Source organism: Chelonia mydas, chromosome 7 (genome assembly GCF_015237465.2).
Source record: "Chelonia mydas isolate rCheMyd1 chromosome 7, rCheMyd1.pri.v2, whole genome shotgun sequence".
NCBI classification, from domain to species: Eukaryota; Metazoa; Chordata; order Testudines; family Cheloniidae; genus Chelonia; species Chelonia mydas.
In genome coordinates, this window is record NC_057853.1 from 26,785,984 (window position 1) to 26,808,203 (window position 22,220).

General features: G+C 37.9%; 1 protein-coding gene across 11 annotated transcripts in view; it reads right to left on the reverse strand.

The window, feature by feature from the left end:
- The window catches only part of CACNA2D3 (calcium voltage-gated channel auxiliary subunit alpha2delta 3), a 702,225-nt gene that overhangs the window by 234,082 nt on the left and 445,923 nt on the right, over positions 1-22,220 (reverse strand). For all 11 annotated transcript variants that reach the window (XR_006292226.1, XM_043551412.1, XM_037904897.2 and 8 more), the window contains one exon: positions 7,946-8,024. Coding sequence is in view for 10 of the 11 variants with exons in the window: in XM_043551412.1 (XP_043407347.1) it covers positions 7,946-8,024 (79 nt within the window). In the remaining variant the exon portion in view is untranslated. The remainder of the gene's footprint in view (positions 1-7,945; positions 8,025-22,220) is intronic.

The window sequence follows — 22,220 nt, forward strand, 5'->3', positions numbered from 1 at the left end:
CTTTAATATGGTTTCATTTATGCTATCTACCACACAGGTTTGTTCTGAAGCTAAACTGAGTAACATTTATAAAGCAATTTCAGATCCTTGGAATTACAGTATTCTTCAACTAAGTGTACAAAAGTTTGGATTCTCATTTGACATAACCCAAACTTCCACACCTTTTAAGGTTTTTATACATTTCTATCATTAATTTATCACATTATTTATGACAAGTTTTTTGATCCACTTCTCTTTCATTGTTGGTTACATTTTATAACGCTCTGGCCATTATAAATATAATGCATTTGAGGCTCCCTCCTGCAGATATGAAATAGTCCACAGAAGTGAAAGACCGTGTCAGTTCCCAAAGGTGTAATGGGAGAATAGTACCTCATAGGTGTGTTGTGAGGATGACTACATTAAAGGTTGTTAAGCAGTCAGATACCATGGTAGAGAGTGCCATAGATATTTGTGCTGAGAAAAATCAGTGACTCAGACTACTTCAGCCATCCATAATAAGGCATTTCACCTTATTGGTGACTACAAAAATACCTCAATCTTCAACATAAAGTCCTAGACTGTGGCTCACCAGAATTGCAGAACCTGCACTAGGGAGAGGTGCAGAGGCTGCCCTCTGTGCCCCCACACAGAACCTGCTCATCAGAAAGGAATTTGGAAGCAGGCACAGCCAGAGCTTGATACTCCACCAATTGCTAAGCATGGGAAAAATACATTGCCCTTTTAAGTGGGGGAAGGTGGCAGATTGTGCTTTCCTGCCACCACCCCGAACAGGGAGCTCCAAGAGAGATCATGATTCTTTCAGGCAGATCTCACCCACTGCTCCTCTGTGAGGCACTGTATCTCTGCACCACAACTTACTTAGTGCTATTAGCATGATCTAGCCCAGTATTTCTCAACGACTGATCCGTGAACCGGTGCCGGTCCCGGAGACCTCCTTGACACAGTTTAGCAAGCTGGTCCCTGGTATGAAAAAGGATGAGAAACACTGATCTAGCCCACCCATCTTTATGGTCAGAGAGAGTCAGAAAAGATGATAAAACAGTACAAAACAACAAATTCTTGGCTAGACAAACATTGTAGCCAATCATAACTCACTCCTCTTTAAAGCTTGTCCTCATGTGCCAACCAATAATCCATGTGTCATTTGATACAAATATGGCATGTTTCCATATATATAGAATTCCTCTTGTCTCCAGACCATGAAATTATAGCACTTACATGAACAGAGCAAAGGTGTATGATGATATGGCTCACTCTACATATCAGAAATATGTGGATATGAAATAAGTTAAAAAAACTATTTTCTTTGGTGCATATCTTCAATGCTCAACCAGCAAAGACAGATGGGACACTTACATTTCTCTGAGGGCAAAGTTCAGATAAATTTGGTTGCCTTATCCATGAATTCTTATTCTTTCAAATATTTTAGCTTTTATAATTTTTTAACTCTGCATTTCCTGGCATTGTATGGTTTGGGGAGTTTGGTTTGTGTTAAATTTTATTTACTAATTAGAATGTTCTATAAGGATATTAACTTACTGAAACATATTCTCAGCCTTAAATTTCACTTTAAAGGAGATGATTTGTTTTTGGTCTGGTTTTTTTTGGAGCTTTTGAAGCCTAGCAGCTTAACGACTGACTCAATCTTAATTGGGAAATCTGTTCTTGGGAAAACTACATTCTGTATAAATGGTGGAAAGAAAGAAAAGTCTACCGTTATTTCATGAGTTATTGATTGAGAATACTTTTGGGAAAAGGTAATATGTATATTAGCCTTTCTGACATGCTGAGCTCTCCATTTTTGTGGCTGCAGGATTGCTGCAGCCAAAACGTGGGCTTTCCCTTCCTGTCAGCACTAACACACATTTCATTATCTAGCCCTTTTTATATTGTGTAAAGGTCACTACATACCTAAAATCTAATTACTTTTCTATATAAACTATTTATGTATGGAACTCAATAAATAAAACCCCCAAAACATTTTGGTTTTTAAGACCTTTCATCAAGGACTCCGAGCACTGCACAGTTGTGGGTACGTATTATTTTTATTTTATAAGAGATAGCATACATTTTCAAAGGTGATTTTGAAACACCTCAATTTTGGGGTGTTCACCTTGAGACATCTTAAAAAGGGAGACGCTCAGCATCTTTATGGGATCTCTGGTTGAGCACTCAAAATAACTAGCTATTCATGGAAATTTAGGCAGGTGAGACGGACACACAAATAAATTAACTAACTTTATCTCCATCTCCTTCTTTTAGGCCAGTGTGTCAGTTGCAGCTGAGGAAAAATCCACCAAAAGCAAAACTAAATTATGCTAAGGAGCACACAAACCCTTTTAAAAATGTGCTGCTATTTCTAAAGCCTCTGGATAGGGGACTTAAAATAGGGAGTATTTCCCCCACACATATACCCCTTTTTACATTTTGTAATTGTTTTTCTGAATAATCCTTAAAGAGCATGGTTTAGTCATGAGTTTGTTTTAGATATTTCCACATGACCTTGAGTTATTATTCCAAAATGTATTATGTATTATGTTTTGAGACTTCCTTGTATGTTTCTTAATGCTTTGTTTTATATAGTATACAGTTTATATGAGCTTATTACTATTATGTATTATTTCTAGATAGTTCCTAAGGACCCAATCAGGGATCGGGCCTCAGTTGTGCTAGGCACCACGCTACTGAGAAACACATGACCAGCCCTGCCTTCACAGAGTTCAAATTTTAAGAGGCCATTATACATTAGATCCTTGAACAATTAATAAAAATAGAAGCAGATTACTAACTAGAGTAGAACCTCAAAATTACAAACACCTCAGAGTTTCTATGCAGAAGAAAAATGCTGTTTACTCTTTATTTTTTTAGTAGTTTACGATTAAGACGGTGCTGTATTGTATTTGATTTTTTTTTTCCGTCTCTGTTGCTGCCTGATTCCATACTTCCGGTTCCAAATGAGGCGTGTGGTTGACCACTCAGTTTGTAACGCTGAGATTCTACTGTATGATAAAAAAAACTTTATGTGTATATGTGCCCAGGACCACGGAGAGATTCTTATCCAACAATTTTTTCTTTTCCACATATTTTCAAGTCAGAATTACAGGATACTTTTAATGTTAAATTTCTATTAAAATTACTACTTTGAATATTCATTTAACAAGTTTCTGAATTTCTAAGACTCGAGCATCTTTCATTCACAAGTCCTTATGCTACCTTTGAGATAAAGCTTGCCTCCATAGAAAGTCAGCATAAGCTAGGGTGCCCCATGCAAGGTTTTTATGTCACTATGTTTCAGATAAAATGGTCTTTTCCCCCTCTTTCTTTTTTATGCAGAAAGAGAAGACACTAACTCCTGGAGGTCGGTGAAGGATGGAACAACAGACATGACCCACACTAACCCAACAATAATTTAAACAACAATCAACAGGGAACCATGTGGTATTTTGTACCAGCTTTTTTCATTTTAAATTTGCGTATATGGCAAGATACAGGGTCAAAATACTGAGAATGACAAACATTTTCCTACTAACTTTATTTTGCAGATAACGAAGGGATATGTTTTGGTATTGCCAAAATCCCTTTTATGGCAATAGAGATATCCACTTAAGGAGGTTATTCTTGTCCATATCCTATACAAATACACAGTACTCTCTTTTCAAGATACACAAAGAGGCATACACACACACACACACTTGACATTTCTAGGCACCATGACACATCTGAAGTACTTCATTTCTTTTTGGAATAGTGCATCATACTCCAAAGGATCTGAACAAAACTGTATAACCAAAATAATTTTTCATGACATAAGCCAGTGATGTAGATGAATATGGGGTGGAAAGTTGAGACAAAAAAAGTGTGTTACGGGGCTTAACCAAATGCACTTAATCAGCTAGGCTCAGCCTATTAAAATTATTGACCTTTTTAAAAATGTCTTTCTGTAAGAGTTTTTGTTAAGAAATTTAATTTTTGATTGATAATAGGAAGTAGGTGAGGACTGGAGTCATAGCTGTAACCATATACATTCTCTTTATTTTCCTTTGTGGTGTTCTTCTCAAAGCCGGGTTTGAGTTTGCACTGTAGGCTTTTGAATGTTTAGTCTCCCTTTTAATGTGTTTATAGATTTCATGGCTCATGTTAAAAGCCTGCAATCAGTTTATAATTTCCATGAAATTATAATTAATACTAGAATTAGCTGCCTATTGTGAACTTTTGGCTCATGCTTTCCAGGTAGCATTGATTTATTTACTTTCTTCTGAGACATAGTAGTTTTCCCTGAACTTTAACTTCCACTATAATAAAGTGTAATGAGTTGCCACAGCCTGAGTGATGGAACTCCCCAAAATTTTTGCATACTTGTTTAAATATTTATTTTTGCATTTTCTCTCTTGTAAGTTATTATATTAGAGTTAAGGCCAAGGGGAGGCAATGTTGCTGTATTGCACTTCCACCAAGTATTTGGACTGTTTGATTATTTGTGTGTGTAATACTACCATATGTCACAAAAGCCAATCCTCAACTGAATCACACACTCACCCATTATATGAAACTGTTATCCAGGGGATTTCAGCTCCTCCTTCTTTAGACTTTGAGGTTTAATCAGGAAATAAAGAGTTATGCACTGAAATCCTTGAGCACAGCTGCGAAGCCTATGCGAGTTATACCAGATAAACCTTTGCTTTAACTTACACATTCTTACAACTTCCTCTGGCTGCTTGGTACAGAAGTTATATCATCTAAGATTCACTTTCACACACAACAACTACTATTTTTTTAGGTAATAAAAGTTCTTCCAGGAGCTATATGCCATTTCATAAGACTCAGCATGATGTTTCATAAAATTATTTGGTTAAACATTAAATATAATTTGGTTAAATGATTATCCTCTGAAATTAGACTTCCTTTCCATACAGCCATTATCATAAGATAATAGAGATTTTCAGCCAAATGTCCACCAGTAGCATTAGATCCCAAACAGCTCAAAACAACAAACTATTTTCAACAGTGCACTGTGTACTGGATAAGAAATGTGTCCCACTTTCAGGTCATGGAACAAAATGGGTGCAGTGTTCTTGTAAGGAATACAAGATTAGAACCTAGTCTCCTTGGACAGGGACTAAGGAGGGTATTCATCACCGCATTGAAGCTGTAATGCTCCCCAGCAGAATACCCGCAGCAAAAGGGGCTTTCCCAGCAAGGTGAACAACATGCGTAACTGTCTCTGTGCCACTTGCTGCAAGAGCCCACAGTGCTGGAGGTGCTGGGATGATGCTCTTTGTGCAAGGGGATGTAGCTGGTGCTTCCTAGACCTCAGCTATTTCCTAATAATATAACAGTCCATGGAGCTGTTGTCATTAAGGCACAAGTTGGGCAAACCCTCAGGACTGCACAGCTTTTTTGCTAGGCTCCCATCAACCCCAAGATAAGGAATGCACAAGCCTCTCTTCCTTTGTCTGTTCACCAGGCTCTGTGGTGTGGCGGAGATGAATCCCCTCTTTTGTCCTCCTCTGCGTTTTGTAAAGGGCCCACCACACTGAGGGTGCATAATTAATAACAAACATTCAAAAGAGGGACTGTCAAATGATTAAACTGACATACTTTTATCATATAAATATTTGTTTCATACCCTCTGTTTTGTAAGTAACCAAAAGTTTAAGGCCTATCTTTATTTTTACAGCTGGCCGACTTTCTGTTGAAAGTGACTGTTGAGAGAGATGCAGTGGCTGCATACTTTAAAACTTGGCAAGTTGAGCATCGGGAAACTTTACACCTTTGTTCACTTTAAGATCCTGGTAAATCTCCACTTTTTTTTTTTTTTTTTTAACTTCATGTGCACTTGCTTACAGAAAAATGGGGAAAATTATTGTAAATTTCATAAACCATTCTACTGGGGCTTTGAGGTCTTGATTCTTTTAATGTGTTTAAAATGGTTTGCTGCTTAGCCTCATTAAGCCCATGCTCCCTCAAGATATGCCCTACTTAGGCATAAAATATAGCAGAGAAATGTGGGGGAAGGGGGACGGGTGTCTCATGGTTTAACCATTAGATTCCAGAAGTTAAAGAACTTTTGCAAGGTGGTATGAATTTCCCTAGTGATCCTTTTCGAAAGAAAGGATTTTGCTGTCCACAATGCAGTCAGCTGGAAACCTTGCAAACAGCCTTCATCTATGCTGTGCTTCCAAGGGGAAAATCACTGCAAGGAAAATTGATTTTAGGGCCATTGACCTCAGTAACAACAACACGCTTTGGCCCACCCATGCAAGAAGTAAACTGCAGTGCAGTCATTCAGCCAATCTGCAGATCGGCTTTACTAGGTCTCTTCTCCCTGAGCTCTAATATGTCTTTTCACTAAAGAACTTGGCTGAACCAGAGCTAAAAAATCGAAGGGAAAGTTCTGAATCTCATGTAACTTGAGCTGAAGATGGTTGTGCTGCTTCCTACAGTGTCAGATCCTAGACTCTATAAATGAATTACAGATCAGAGATGGAAGACCCTTGTGTCAGGGAGCAAGTCATATAACCGATGCAATCTGAGGCAAAAGTCTAGGGAGACGATAATTAAAATAAACCATTCAGATGACACCTAATGGCCAGATACTGCTCTCATTTACACACTCATTTAAGTCTGGCGTAGTTTCATTAGCTTCAGTAGATTTTATCCAGATTTACCCGGGTAAAGAGAGAGAACCAGATTTGACCCCCTCTGGTTTAGAAAAAGGCAAACCTACAATATTCTTCCATCAGAGTATACAAAAGCAAAGTGACGAGAAGTCTACTGTGTTTGTTGCTAGTGATGGTGAAGAACAAAGATGTGCACTTTCCCTTCATCAGGAACGAGACTGACATGTACCAGATGAACTAGTCAGGCAGCTCCTATTGCCTGGCCATAATTTCTAAGTTGCTGTGCTTAGATCTTTATGAAGCTATAGTACTGTACTGTCTACAAAGCTAAAGCATTTGGTTGATTAAATTGTCTTCAAAAAGATGCTTCAAAGGATTCCTATACAATGACTAAAACTAAATTATGGTGTAACATTAGCTGATTAAGACAAGACTTCAAACTGAGTAATTCCCATCAGATGGACACAACAGTGGTTAAAGCAATAATGTCTATGTGCATAGTGCCTTATGTGAGTCATCATAATGTAATGAGGCTCAAAGAAAAAACAAAATGACAGATAAGATTTTTCAAGAATAAAGATAAAGAAAAATTGACTTAATCAGTGATTTCTAAATTATTACTATTTATAGTATGCAATGTTGTAGCCATGTCAATCCCAGGTTATTAGAGACACACAGTGGGTGAGGTAATATCTTTTATTTGGATCAACTTCTGTTGGTGAAAGCAACAAATTTTGAGCTTACACAGAGCTGTGTACACCTTGTCTCTCTATTATATATATATAGTGTCCATCTCTCACATGTTCTATTATGATCATCATTACCATAGTACCCGAACATCTCATACCCTCATGTATTTCTCCTCACAAGATACAAATCTTTTTTTCCTATTTAGATTGTGGGTTCTTCAGGGGAGGGATGTGGTTTACTATACGGTTTGTACAGTGCCTAGCACATTGCAGACCTAATCCCAGTCGGAGTCCTATGCACTACCCTAATACCAATAAAATAATAGTAACAGTGAAGGAGCTTTTAAATTGAGGCTAACCCTTTGAGAACAAAGAAGAAATTGAAAATCACATCTGTGAAATATTTTAGGTGCATTTTAATTAACTATAAGTGTATATCAAACTGGTTATATTTTTAAGTCTTCATACTCTAGATATGTTTTCACAAACAAATCTATCTTCCTGAAAAACCAACCGATCCCCTCCAAACGGTTCACTGCTTAAACTGCTGGCAATGAGATGACTCTTGTAGCAAGGCTGAAAGATTGTACAAAGCTTAACATTATACCTTCCAGTTAAAGAAGGTAAACCAACCTTTGTTAGCACAGGCCATCCATTTGAGGTTGTCAGCAAAAGCAGCTTCTCTTCCGATCAGATAGGTAAACATTCGAACCTGAAAGTACAATACAACAGATTAAGTCACTTAATACTTCAGTTCCATGCTTAAAGCATATGCAGTCTAGCTATTTTACATATGCGCAGTTCACATGTATAGAAACACATCACAAAGGTTTAAAGGATTGCTAGTTTAAAAATCTATGCCAGTAAAATATTTATGACATAGTGCGTTTCTTTGTTCTGTTTAACAAAGTGGTTATCACTCTGAATGTTTTCAATATCTGGCACTTAACCAAAGCCATGAGTAAAGATAAAAGAAAACAAATTAAAACTATTGGTACATAATATGAAGTCACATATTTGAGATGTCTGTTGTGCAGTTGTGAATTTAGAAGGCTGCTCTGGTCTTGGGGTTGTATTTTAATAATTAAATACATCATTGCTATAGATGTGGGAACTTGAAACAACCTGCTGGCAAATCCTCTCTGTCTTTCAAAAAACAATGTATACACAGTGGTATATATACACGCGACACTGATGATATCCAGGTGGTAAATTGCAGAGCCATGTGACAAATTACTTCGACTGCCCTCCTGAACTTTGCCCACTTATCCATCTCACTGACACTACTAAAGTTTCAATTTTTGTGCAGCTTCAACCAGCTGCCATTTAATATAAAACAAAATAAAACCAACCCAGTGAAATGATTCCCTCTCTTCAAACACCTTCACTCAAACTCTTCTCTCTAAATTACTATTTATTTAATATAGATACCTAAATTATTTCCATTTTCTTCCTAGCTGAGTATCTCACAAACATTAATGAATTTATCCTCACAATACTCCAGTAAAGCATGAAGCATTATTTTACAGACGGGGAATTGACATAGAGAAGGGTTATGTAATTTCAACACAGTCATGCAGGAAAACTGTGCCAAAGCTGGGAACTGAACTCAGATCTCTGGAGTCCAAAGACTTCCCCTTTGGAAACAATATTTTCCCCTCAATTTTACTCACTTCCACTTCTATCCTCTGAGGTATTTTATTTTGTAATTCTTTGTACTTCTCTAATGGCTTTCAAATTGCAAATATAATACACGTGTATTACATATGTTAATGACGTCTGACAATACCCCAGTAAGTTAGGTATATTATTATTAGTGAGGGATGAAACTTTTGTACTAAAACACCAAAACGGGTGAAACTTTCTAAAACTCATCTGTTTGGATTTTTGATGAAACCCCCCAAACTGACAAAGGCTGGCCAGGGACCCATAATCTCCACAAATCCATCCCTTAAAAGGAATCAGTTCTCTTTCCCACCCACTATCATTTTCTTTGTGTCTTCCAGAGACAGGGACTGCTACTTTCTCCCCACCATTAGCACAGGATGCTTATATCAATCTCTCGGTTTCTTCAGTAACCCATTCATCCTCATCTTGTGTCCTTGGGATGACAGCAAGACAGGCCTGGCTTCACACTAGACTTACAGAATATCTTCAGGGAAGCAGAAAATGTGCCCACTTCCAGACCATAGAGTTACAGATCTGAAAATGACTGATCAGAGCTCATTTAAAAATGCCTTCCTTCCTTAACTTAATGACTAGAGTATTTTTCCCTTAGGACCATGACAAAAGCCCAACTGGAAAGAGAACATTAGAACACCTGGTTCTTTTTCTTGACAGAGACTCTACACAAACTGCTTCAGTTAGTCTCTCACTTGCAAACAGCTTGCCATAGCTCTTATCAAGCCATCAAAATCAGGCTTAAACAGATTTTTAATAGATTATAAATGTAGAGTAAGAACACAATGTCATATAATACTTTTTATTCGTATTAAATAGACATTTAATTGGAAACATAAAACAATACTAAATGCTGGTTTCCATCACCTGAAAACACCACCACAGATTTTAAGTCATCATTGTCAGGTAAAACATATTGCAAGGGATGAGGAGTTGTTGTATTTTCTTTAAACACACTTTTTGACAAGCACACCAGCATTTTCAGATTGCAAATTGTTCTTTTGTAAAAAAAAAAGAAACAGAATCAACTAAGTGGATCTCAATCAATAAAACTGATAAGACAGTAGCGTGGAGATATTGAAAATCTTTGTCCCAAAAAGACCATCCCTTCTAGTGGATATATACTATAGAAAAACTCCAAATCAAATAAGTTCAACCACCTCTTTAGCAGAGCTACGTTGTGGGCATTCCCACAGAGGTGAATATACAGTGGACATTGAAGCCCTGGGTCCTGGTCCTACACCTTTGTAGTCAATAGGAGTTCTCCCATAGACATCAGGAAAACCATCTTAGAGCACACCAGTTAATTAGCTATCACAAATATTTAAATCTAAGAATACTTCTTTTGCTGATAAGCTTTTTTCTTTTTAGTTCCACTTCAGCTGCTGCTTATTATGCTCCCAAACATTTCAGATTTAATTTTCTGCTCATGGAAATAATATCACTGACAGGAGCTGGGCATGATCTCCAACAACTTTTGCTATAGTATTTCCATTCTGACCAGCAGTATCCCTGCTATTCCATTCCTTCCTTAAACAGAAACCACCAGTATCAAATTGCATGATTGTTTTGTGATGTGAACAAAAGGAAATTAAGGTGAGATCAAAAACTCTGGTGTTTTGAACCCAGTCTTCCAAAAGTAAAAAAAAATAAATAAATCATGCATCATCTCACAATGACTTCCAGTCTCCTCTTAGCTGTTTAGAGAATGCTGCTTTCGTTTCTTGTCAAAGCCTCAAACTTGTCAGGTTTGTCCGACACGCAACATTAAAGTACACAGCATGCCATTAAGAGGTAATATTGCTCTTTTTTTTGGCACTATTACTGCTTCTTCGCTTTTTGACTAAGATCAAATGCAGTGTCAGTTTCATACGTGATGTGACTTCTATTGAAGAACTATATTCTGCTCTTTCAGGCCAGTGAACTTGATTAATTAGTAGATATCTCTTTTATCTCTAACTTCTGTGATCCTACTGATGTACTGATGTAACCCAGCAAAGCCAGACGAACACACACACTTTGAAAATAAAAGTATTTCACCAAAATGTGTTTTTAAGGTATCTTTGAAACAAAAAAAGCTTCTAAGTAAAGTAAGATAATCAGATTTCATATTTGATACTTAAATCTCTGAAGGTACTTTCATAGACTTCGGTACATTTTTCTGGGTTTTTTTTTTCCTTTTTCTATAGAATGCAGTACTTTAGAACATCACATCTCAACTTTAAAAAATGTTTAAGGTTTGAAAAGTAACAGGTAAAGACAACGCTTAGCAGATCTTTTTCCTGGGGCTTTTTGTTGTGGATCATATTTTGAGAGGAAGTTAAATTTGAGTCAATAAAGCCATGAATTCCAAGAGGTTAGATGGATCAGACAGTGTACGCAGTGAGAGAGGAGAGGGAAGTACATGCTGAGTAGAGGACACAGTGACACATTTATGTGGGAAGATAAGAAATGAGTAAGTCTATTTGTTTTTTGCGAAAAGTTACTAAGTCCTGCTAGGCTCAAAGGACCTTCAGTACTAGAAGTAGTGAGAGGATGAAACAGACCTTTATAGTTTAAAAAAAATGGTAGGTGCTTCTTTGGAAGATTTTGCTGTTTCAAAACCAATTTAATACACAGGTTATATGTTTCCTGTAGAAATGCAGACGTTCTGTGTTTTCAGATTTTAACCATGAGGAAATGTGTAATAAAATTATTTCAAGTCTCTAGCAAAAAGAATTATTCTTGAACCCAAAGTGTGCATAGATTTTAGTCACACTTTTAGAATCCAAATAAATGCCAGTTTTTCGGTGCAGATATAGAATATGCTAATCCCATTTAAATGAGCATCATTGGAGACATATTTAAGAAACAGTTCATTTCTAAAAATCAGGTGCTTCTTCAAACACCTAGCAATAATATTCTGCCCTCTGAGTAGACCAGTCAATGGGAGTATGTAGTAGTGATGTTGTTTATAATATTACATTCTGCTGGGTGGATGGATAGACAGGCGGACATATACATACACACATGCCCTTAAATTAAAAGATTCAAGAGTAGAAGCCTTGAACACTAGCAAAATACTGCATCTCCAAAGTTATTCATTACAAGAGTGTTGCTCAAAGCATGACCAAACAAATACCTGAAACTAGAAAGAGAGACTCTTTGGATCTCTTTGGCCCTCTCTAGACCAGCAGAAAAACTGTTCAACAAGGATTGAGGAAAAGCCAAAGAGTAGCTGAGCTTGATGACAGATTCAAAACTTGTCTCATTTTCTAATGGCCTTAATTGTTTCTATGTCTTGCAGACTCTCCGCAAGGAAGATATTTTAATTAAACACAGGAATATAACATGTTTTGTAGTAACAACTATAGTTCCCATATTATTTGTGAAAATAGAGAAAATTCTGAGCTGCATATTATATAATTAAGAGTTTGAATTCAATACAAAACCAAATCCTGCTTTCATCAGTAGAAGGCAAGACAACTTTATTGAAGTATCACTGTCCAACAAACTTTCCCACAGATACCATTGTAGAATCATGGCTTAAAAAAAGCAAGAAAAAACAAAGGCTTCCTTTGCTTCAGCCTGTAATACTCATTAGTTAATTTTGGTTGCAAACTCGCAATGTGGATGATCTTAAATAATCTGGGAAACAAATCAATATCAAAGGAATAACCAGATATAAAGAACTTTCAAAATCCTCTGATTTAATGTATTTACAATTTAAACAAATACTCAACAATACAATTCCTTCCATTTTTCAATTAGCTATTCCTGCTCATTTGCAGTGAGTCAAAAATGATTTGTAGAATACCACCAATACCACCATTGTAGGTAAAAGTTCACAAACAGGGTGATTTTCACTTCAGTTTTGGAAGTTTCACTTGAAGTTTTTGGAAGTTCTTTCTCTTTTCTTTAAATCCAATCCTTCTGTCAGTTTAAATACTTTTTAAGGTCCACATTTTGCTTCCAGGTTCATTTAGGTAGCTCCCATTTAACTGAATGGGGGTCACCTATGCCCAATTGCAAAATTTGTCCCAAATATGTTCCCAGTTGTTCTAAAAATCAAACACAGAAAATGTAATCATTTACTTTTTTGTAATTTTGTTAAAAATATATATTTTTTTAAAAAAATTATATACTGATTTTAGTGCATTGAATTAATTTGATGCAATTAAATATGTTCTTAATCTGTAAAGAAAATACCATTACGTGTAATTTTTTATTTCCATGCTTTGTTGATGGCTAGCTAAAATATTAGTAAACACAACCTTTAATCTGTAATCACAAGAGAAACAATACAATCAGAAGTATACCCCCAAAAATGCGACATAAATCACTGTCTCTGTTTATCTTCCTGAAAACAGTGCTGCCTTATAGTCTATGTGGAGACTGAATCCATCTAGAGATTTATGTTTAATGGTCTCCTTTAATCTACAAATAATCAAACTGCAACTGTGTTCCTAATAAAAGAAGTCCAGTCTTATCTAAAGGAGAAAGAGGCAAATATGGGAAGATGCTAGAACAGCAACCAAACTGAATTAAAGCTACAAGTAATAAAATTTCAACAAATGGGTATCATAGATCATCATGAGAAATGGACTGCCATTATACTGGTGCTGCAAGGATGTTAATGATTTTTCCCTGAAAGTGTTTTATACACACATTTCCTGTGATGTAAGCAGTGTTTCTAGAAAATATTTTAAGCATCAGCATAGGCAGTGCTAATTGTTTGACATCTACCTTGAAACAAACAAAAAAGACCACAGTCTCACAGCCCTGAAAATTCATAGATTCATAGATATTTAGGTCAAAAGGGACCATTATGATCATCTAGTCTGACCTCCTGCACAACGCAGGCCACAGAATTTCACCCACCACTCCTACAAAAAAAACCTCACACCTTTATCTGTGCTATTGAAGTCCTCAAATCGTAGTTTAAGACTTCAAGGAGCAGAGAATCCTCCAGCAAGTGACCTGTGCCCCATGCTACAGAGGAAGGCGAAAAACCTCCAGGGCCTTCCAATCTGCCCTGGAGGAAAATTCCTTCCCGACCCCAAATATGGCGATCAGCTAAACCCTGAGCATATGGGCAAGATTCATCAGCCAGATACTACAGAAAATTCTTTCCCGGGTAACTTGGATCTTACCCCATCTAAAAACCCATCACAGGCCATTGGGCCTATTTACCATGAATATTTAATTACCAAAACCATGTTATCCCATTATACCATCTCCTCCATAAACTTATCGAGTTTAATCTTAAAGCAAGATAGATCTTTTGCCCCCACTACTTCCCTCGGAAGGCTATTCCAAAACTTCACTCCTCTGATGGTTAGAAACCTTCGTCTAATTTCTAATCTAAATTTCCTAGTGGCCAGTTTATATCCATTTGTTCTTGTGTCCACATTGGTACTGAGTTTAAATAATTCCTCTCCCTCTCTGGTATTTATCCCTCTGATATATTTATAGAGAGCAATCATATCTCCCCTCAACCTTCTTTTAGTTAGGCTAAACAAGCCAAGCTCCCTGAGTCTCCTTTCGTAGGACAAGTTTTCCATTCCTCGGATCATCCTAGTAGCCCTTCCAGTTTGAATTCATCTTTCTTAAACATGGGAGACCAGAACTGCACACAGTATTCCAGGTGAGGTCTCACCAGTGCCTTGTATAACGGTACTAAAACCTCCTTATCCCTACTGGAAATACCTCTCCTGATGCATCCCAAGACTACATTAGCTTTTTTCACAGCCATATCACATTGGCAGCTCATAGTCATCCTATGATCAACCAATACTCCAAGGTCCTTTTCCTCCTCCGTTACTTCTAGTTGATGCGTCCCTAGCTTATAACTAAAATTCTTGTTATTAATCCCTAAATGCATGACCTTACACTTCTCACTATTAAATTTCATCCTATTCCTATTACTCCAGGTAACAAGGTCATCCAGATCCTCCTGTAGGGTATCCCTGTCCTTCTCTAAATTAGCAATACCTCCCAGCTTTGTATCATCCGCAAACTTTATTAGCACACTCCCACTTTTTGTGCCCAGGTCAGTAATAAAAAGATTAAATAAGATTGGTCCCAAAACTGATCCTTGAGGAACTCCACTGGTAACCTCCCTCCAGCTTGACAGTTCACCTTTCAGTAGGACTCGTTGTAGTCTCCCCTTTAACCAATTCCCTACCCACCTTTCAATTTTCCTATTGATGCCCATCTTATCCAATTTAACTAATAATTCCCCATGTGGCACAGTATCAAACGCCTTACTAAAATCTAAGTAAATTAGATCCACTGCGTTTCCTTTATCTAAAAAATCTGTTACTTTCTCAAAGAAGGAGATCAGGTTGGTTTGGCACGATCTACCTTTTGTAAAACCATGTTGTATTTTGTCCCATTTACCATTGACTTCAATGTCCTTAACTACCTTCTCCTTCAAAAATTTTTCCAAGACCTTGCATACTACAGATGTCAAACTAACAGGCCTATAATTACTCGGATCATTTTTTTTCCCTTTCTTAAAAATAGGAACTATGTTAGCAATTCTCCAATCATACGGTACAACCCCTGAGTTTACAGATTCATTAAAACTTCTTGCTAATGGGCTTGCAATTTCTTGTGCCAATTCTTTTAATATTCTTGGATGAAGATTATCTGGGCCCCCCGATTTAGTCCCATTAAGCTGTTTGAGTTTTGCTTCTACCTCAGATATGGTGATGTCTACCTCCATATCCTCATTCCCATTTATCATGCTACCATTATCCCTAAGATCCTCTTTAGTCTTATTAAAGACTGAGGCAAAGTATTTGTTTAGATATTGGGCCATGCCTAGATTATCCTTGACCTCCACTCCATCCTCAGTTTTTAGCGGTCCCACTTCTTCTCTCTTTGTTTTCTTCCTATTTATATGACTATAGAACCTTTTACTATTGGTTTTAATTCCCTTTGCAAGGTCCAACTCTACTTGACTTTTAGCCTGTCTCACTTTATCCCTACATATTCTGACCTCAATAAGGTAGCTTTCCTTACTGATCCCTCCCTTCTTCCACTCCCTATATGCTTTCTGCTTTTTCTTAATTACCTCTCTAAGATGCTTGCTCATCCAGCTTGGTCTACAACTCCTGCCTATGAATTTTTTCCCCTTTCTTGGGATGCAGGCTTCCGATAGCTTCTGCAGCTTTAATTTAAAATAATCCCAGGCCTCCTCTACCTTTAGACCCATAAATTCTTCAGTCCAATCCACTTCCCTAACTAATTTTCTTAATTTTTGAAAGTCAGCCCTTTTGAAATCAAAAACCCTAGTTGCAGATTTATTTTTATTAATCCTTCCGTTCAGTTTGAACTGAATTAGCTCATGATCACTTGAGCCAAGATTATCCCCTACAACCATTTCCTCTATGAGGTCCTCATTACTCACCAAGACCAAATCTAAAATGGCATCCCCTCTAGTCGGTTCAGCAACTACTTGCTGAAGGAATCCATCAGCTATCGCATCTAGGAAAATCTGAGCCCTATTATTATTACTAGCACTCGTCCTCCAGTCTATATCTGGGAAGTTAAAGTCTCCCATGATCACACAGTTTCCATTATTATTTACTTTATTAAAAACATTAAAAAGGGCTCTATCCATATCCAAATTAGATCCCGGCGGTCTATAGCACACCCCAAGCACTATCCCAGGGGAGGCTCTAATAGTTTTCTTCCCCAATTTAATTTTTGCCCAGACAGACTCAGTCATATCCATTTCATCGCTTCTTATTTCTTTACATTCTATCTCATCATTGATATACAGTGCTACTCCACCACGTTTACCTTTATTTCGGTCTTTCCTAAACAGCACATACCCTTCAATACCTGTAGCCCAGTCATGACTACTATTCCACCAGGTCTCTGTTATACCTATAATATCTGGTTTCACTTCCTGCACCAGTAACTCTAGTTCCTCCATTTTGTTACCTAGGCTCCTTGCATTAGTGTACAAACATCTTAATTTTTGCTGTTTGGCCTCACTCACATTCTGTACCCTATTAGGCACGGTTATTTTACTACCAGTATAACCTATTAGACTTGTATCTACACTACCCTTCCTCCTACCTACGGCTGTATCCACTCTTACTTCATTTTCTTTCCACTCTATGCTAAATTCTGGCGTGGAGATTACCTGGACATCTCCCAACCGTCTCCCCCAAATTTCTAGTTTAAAGCTCTCTTAATCAGTTGTGCTAGCCTCCATCCTAGAAGTCTATTTCCTTCCCTACTCAGATGAAGTCCATCCCGAGAGAACTGTCCTCTATCCATGAATGCCTCCCAGTGGCCATACATCCCAAAGCCCTCCTTATAGCACCACTGCCTAAGCCATCTATTAATAGTCATAATCTTGTCACACCTTTGTTGCCCTTCTCTAGGAACAGGCAGAATCCCACTAAAGATCACCTGAGCCTCAATTTCCTTAAGCGTCCTCCCCAGCCTAGCATAGTCTCCCTTAATACTTTCCAGCGAGAATCTAGCCGTATCATTTGTTCCCACATGAAGGATAATTAGGGGATTCTTTCCCTCTCCCTTTAGAATCCTTTTCAACCTCAGGTCTACATCCCGTATCTTAGCACCTGGAAGACAGCATACCCTCCTATTTTCTGGATCAGCTCTGGTTACAGGCCTATCTATTCTTCTCAGTAAAGAGTCCCCAATCACATAGACCTGCCTTTTCCTAGTGACGGTGCTATTCTCCAGTCTATCCCCTGTTCCCTCTGGCTGCAAGTTCTTTCCATTCCCATTCTCCCTTGTAATCCTTTTTAACCCATCCTGTATCCTCCTGGGGCTCATATTTGGTGTAATCTCCATTAACTCTTCCCCTTTTCCTATAGGACTAACCGCTCTTCTCTTCTTCCTTGCCCTGTCACCTTCAGTAACTACCTGCTGAGCCCCTTCTTCATTTTCCAACTCTGCAAACCTATTCTTAAGCTCTATTTCTCCTTCACTAGCCCGTCTTTTCCTCTGCCTAGTTCTTTTAGTCACATGCTTCCACTGACCACTTTCCTCACCCAGTCTCCCCTCAGAATTCCCTAGTCCTGCTTCCATCTGCAAGTCTGAGCTTTTCCCTTCAGATACCTCATGTCTTTGCTCCATAATCTGCTCAAACCCCTTCCTAAACTCTACCAGACTTTCCACCTGCATCTCCAAACCTCGGATCTTTTCCTCCATCAGCTCTATCAGACGGCACTTCATGCAGACAAAACTCTTACCAGGTGCCCCCTCCAGGATCATGTACATACCACAGCTTCCACATCCAGTCATCTTCATTGTGTCACCTGCTACATGGGTCACTCCCACTGCCATCTTTGTATCTGTCACAGCCTTCCCACCTAAATCCTGTTAATCTGGGAAACACAAACCACACCAAAACACCACCACCCACAGCAAAACCAAGCCCCACACAAGCACCACAAGACAAACTCCCCTTACAAACTCCCACTCAAACTCCCCTGTTTACAGCTCTGTTTGCTGGCTCCTGTGCCGCTGCAGCTGTCTGTGACTGACCAGAGCGCATTTAAACAATGCCTACTTTCCTTAACTTAATGACTGGATTATTTTCCCCCTTAGGGCTATGGATTATAACAGTATATCAAATATGTTATTAACCTTAGCCATGAAATATAAAAGCAAAAGAAAAATATAATTTCTACCTACCTTTTATAAAAATCAAAAATAAGATAACCTATCATTTAAAATATCTGTTACTGTATTGCTGCATATTCAGTATCAATGGGTTACTGCTCAGCATAGTTAAGAGAAAACAAGAGTATAATGAGAAAAAAAGATGAACTGTACTACAAGTGAAACTATTTTATATTGGTTTTAAAGGTGCCAAACTAGATTTATACATACAGATATCTATATTCCTCCTTGATTTTGAGGACAAGCTTTAGAATTCAGCTAGGAGGATAAATAATTCTTATTATCTGCCATTTCTACAAGTTTGTCTGATCAGTCAATGAACCCAGTGGTTTACATTTTATTTCCTATGAACTTGCAGTGGGAAGTTATCATTGATGACTAACTATTCATTGCAATAACAGCTTTACAAAAGCCAGTGCCTTGCCACAGTTGTTTTCTGCTTTCAGATACTATGGTCATGAGTGAGGTATAAACAGATTAGGGCTAAAACTTTCCAAAATGCCTAAGTGGCTTAAGAGCCTAAGTCCCATTTTCAAAAATGACTTAAGGCCTGGTTTTCACACAGTTCTTATACTGGTATAAATACTCTGGTTGGGCTATGGATGATATTTTAATAATAGTTAATACTTCTACATGTACAATACAGCCCCGACTGTGAACATAGTTAAACCAGCATAAAGGTGCCTTAAACTGACATAGCATATTCTCATTCCCATACAGGAGTAGCTCTACCCATATAAAGCAACTTTATATCTATATGATGGCACACACAAGGGTGTGTATTGGGTATACTGTATAAATATAGTTAAAGCAGTATAACTTTTACATTTGGCCAAGCCCTGAGGCCCATAGAAACCTAAGTTCCATTGACTTTCAGTGAGACACACATTTCATTGTGCCTAAATCTGTTCTGAACATGGGATTTAGGCACTTTAGAAAATTTGACCCTATATGGATTAGATGTTAAGTATAGGAGTGAATTTTGATATCTCAGATACCACTGTAAAGTAAATGCTGGAAAATACAGACTTGTAATGGTGACCACCATATCTTCTCTAGGGTCTTTTGTGGAATAACTGAACAGTAGAACTACTCTGAAAAGTGACTGATTGAATAAGGTGTCTGTCTTACATAATCTGCTCCACATGTGTAGTATTATTACATTGTCTGGTACTAAATAGATATGGGACTCAGATGTTTGGGAGAGAAGCCAAAAATTAAACATTTTTAATTTTCAGACCTAGGCCTCACATAGATTGTCCTCTGTGGGGAAAGGAAATATTCACAGGCAGAAATATTAGTTTTCAATTATTATAACTGCTGTTTGCAACTTTGAACATTTTAGCCATGTCAGAATCACTGGCTGCAAAGCAAATATTGTCCAAAAAGCCAAATATTTCGCTTTTGGGACTACAATTGCTATTTCTGCACTGTCTGCAACTCCTATAGGCATGCCCTGAACTACGATTTCTGTTATGCGGTGCTACAGTGGTAACAGATGTTGGGAGAGAAAGCTCTAAATTAATGTTACAGACCCTGAAGGGTAGGATCTATAATAGAGCTTGTGGCTAACTTTCTTTTCTAAGTGTTTTTAGATGCTGGATGCCTGATAGCAGCATTGGAGACGAATGTCCTTTATCCTTCTACAGCAGCTGTAGAAACTTCCTAACACTGCCCCACTATTATGTGTCAGTTCATACGTAGATGAAGGGGGCAAACACTCGCCATTCAGCTACGATCCTATCTGATGAGATTGCTAACATGGGTTCTGATGAATCCAAAATGTGATGTGATCAAATGCCTACTAAGAATTGGACTAATTCCAACTATTCATTTTATACAGGCCAGATTCTCTTTTGATATTTTGCTTTTTTATGATTGAGATTGATAATTGTGTTTCAGAAGAGTAGCCTCTGGTAGTGGGCTTGTGAGATAAAACACAACATGTGGACTATTGCAATGACATGTTTGTGTTGGTAACCCTGATCGGTGTGCCTGGACAAAGAAACCGGTGTTTGTGTGTTAAATTACCAAGTTAAGTAGTCCACACAAAATTGAATATAAATCTTGCACCCAGGTGACTAAGGAATAGTTAATTAGATGACCAGTAGAGAATACAGATATTTAATTATTTTATTATTTAAAAACTTATTATTTTTAAAAACTCTTTCCTTTGCCCCCCATTCTTCTGTCCCCTTTCCTTTTGATTGCTACATGCACTTCTTTCAGTTTGCCTTAAAATAGATCATAACTTAGATTGCACAACCTATTGTCCGCATGTGGTGAATAAGTCTCACTATTGGTGAATAAGTAATCAGTATCGGTGAAATGTCCAGTTAATGGGTTTATATAATGCTGGTGAATATTACGGAAATCGAAAGATGGAAAGGACCCACTGGGCATGTGGTGTGCAACCTGCAGCCACTCAACTGTGTTCACCTTTAATACTTCACTCAGAATACTGGTGAGAGAGCCGTGGATGAAGAATGGGGACTTGCTCCTCTGTATCCTAAACAAGATGAGCTGACCTAGGGTAATTGCAACTGTTAGTCAGGGGAACTGATGAAAGGCTCGTCCCACAACTAAACTCTGCAAGGCTCATCATTCTGCAACCCTGAAGGCTCTTCTTGATGCTGAACAGCTGGTAAAATAATATTCTCAGATACTTAAAGCTGCCAGAGGGGAAAGGGAACTTCTGCTTGCAGCTAACAGTGAAGTGAAGACCTTTTCTTGCAGCTGCAAGCTATTTCATGGACATCTCCAGCAGAATAGAGTTTCCTCTCTGACTTGCCAAGAAAGGACGGTTACCTCTATGTTGAATTGATCAAGATGCTTCAATATTCATTGGATCAACAGCTGAGAGAATATTAGAGGGACAAACAATATTCAAGTTACTAGCAGGCTCCTTTTCAACTACACCCAGAGAACTTGGGACTAGAAGTCATCTAGAATTAACTTATATTGCTGAAATCTAAGTTTCATAAAGGATTTTCTATGAATGTCTGAATTTCATGAAATCGAGTCATGGATGGGGGCTGCTTTTTCGTCAAGCCTCTTTGGAAGTACTTATATTTCTGAACCAACATTTTGGATTGTGAATCTAAGCAAATAAAATCACTGGTACTACCCAGTAGATTTTAACCTGCATGACATAACGTGTACCCATCTTAAAAGGTAAAGACAGACATTGAGAAGCAATACCATTTTTCCCATTGATATGCCTTCTCCTCTTAAAGCATACTTGGTCATTGTGTTGTATAAAACACTCGTTACACTCACAGAATTCTGTATACAAAAAAATTCCTGTGTGCATTCATCTCCGATTAAAGTTAGAACTAAGTGATTAATCATCTGCCTACAGGAGCTGGTCCACTGCCAGCCCCTGCCAGCACAACCTGCAGAGATCCATTCACAAATACCTTGCAAGCCAAAAATTAGGGTCCGTTCACCCTTTCTGAACATGAGAGACAGAGGATATGGGAGGAATTGGAAGGGAAAAGGAATAATGACAAAGCATAAGGGGGAAAGGAAAGGAACAGGATATGCCAACAACAAAATTGCCATGTGCACCCTG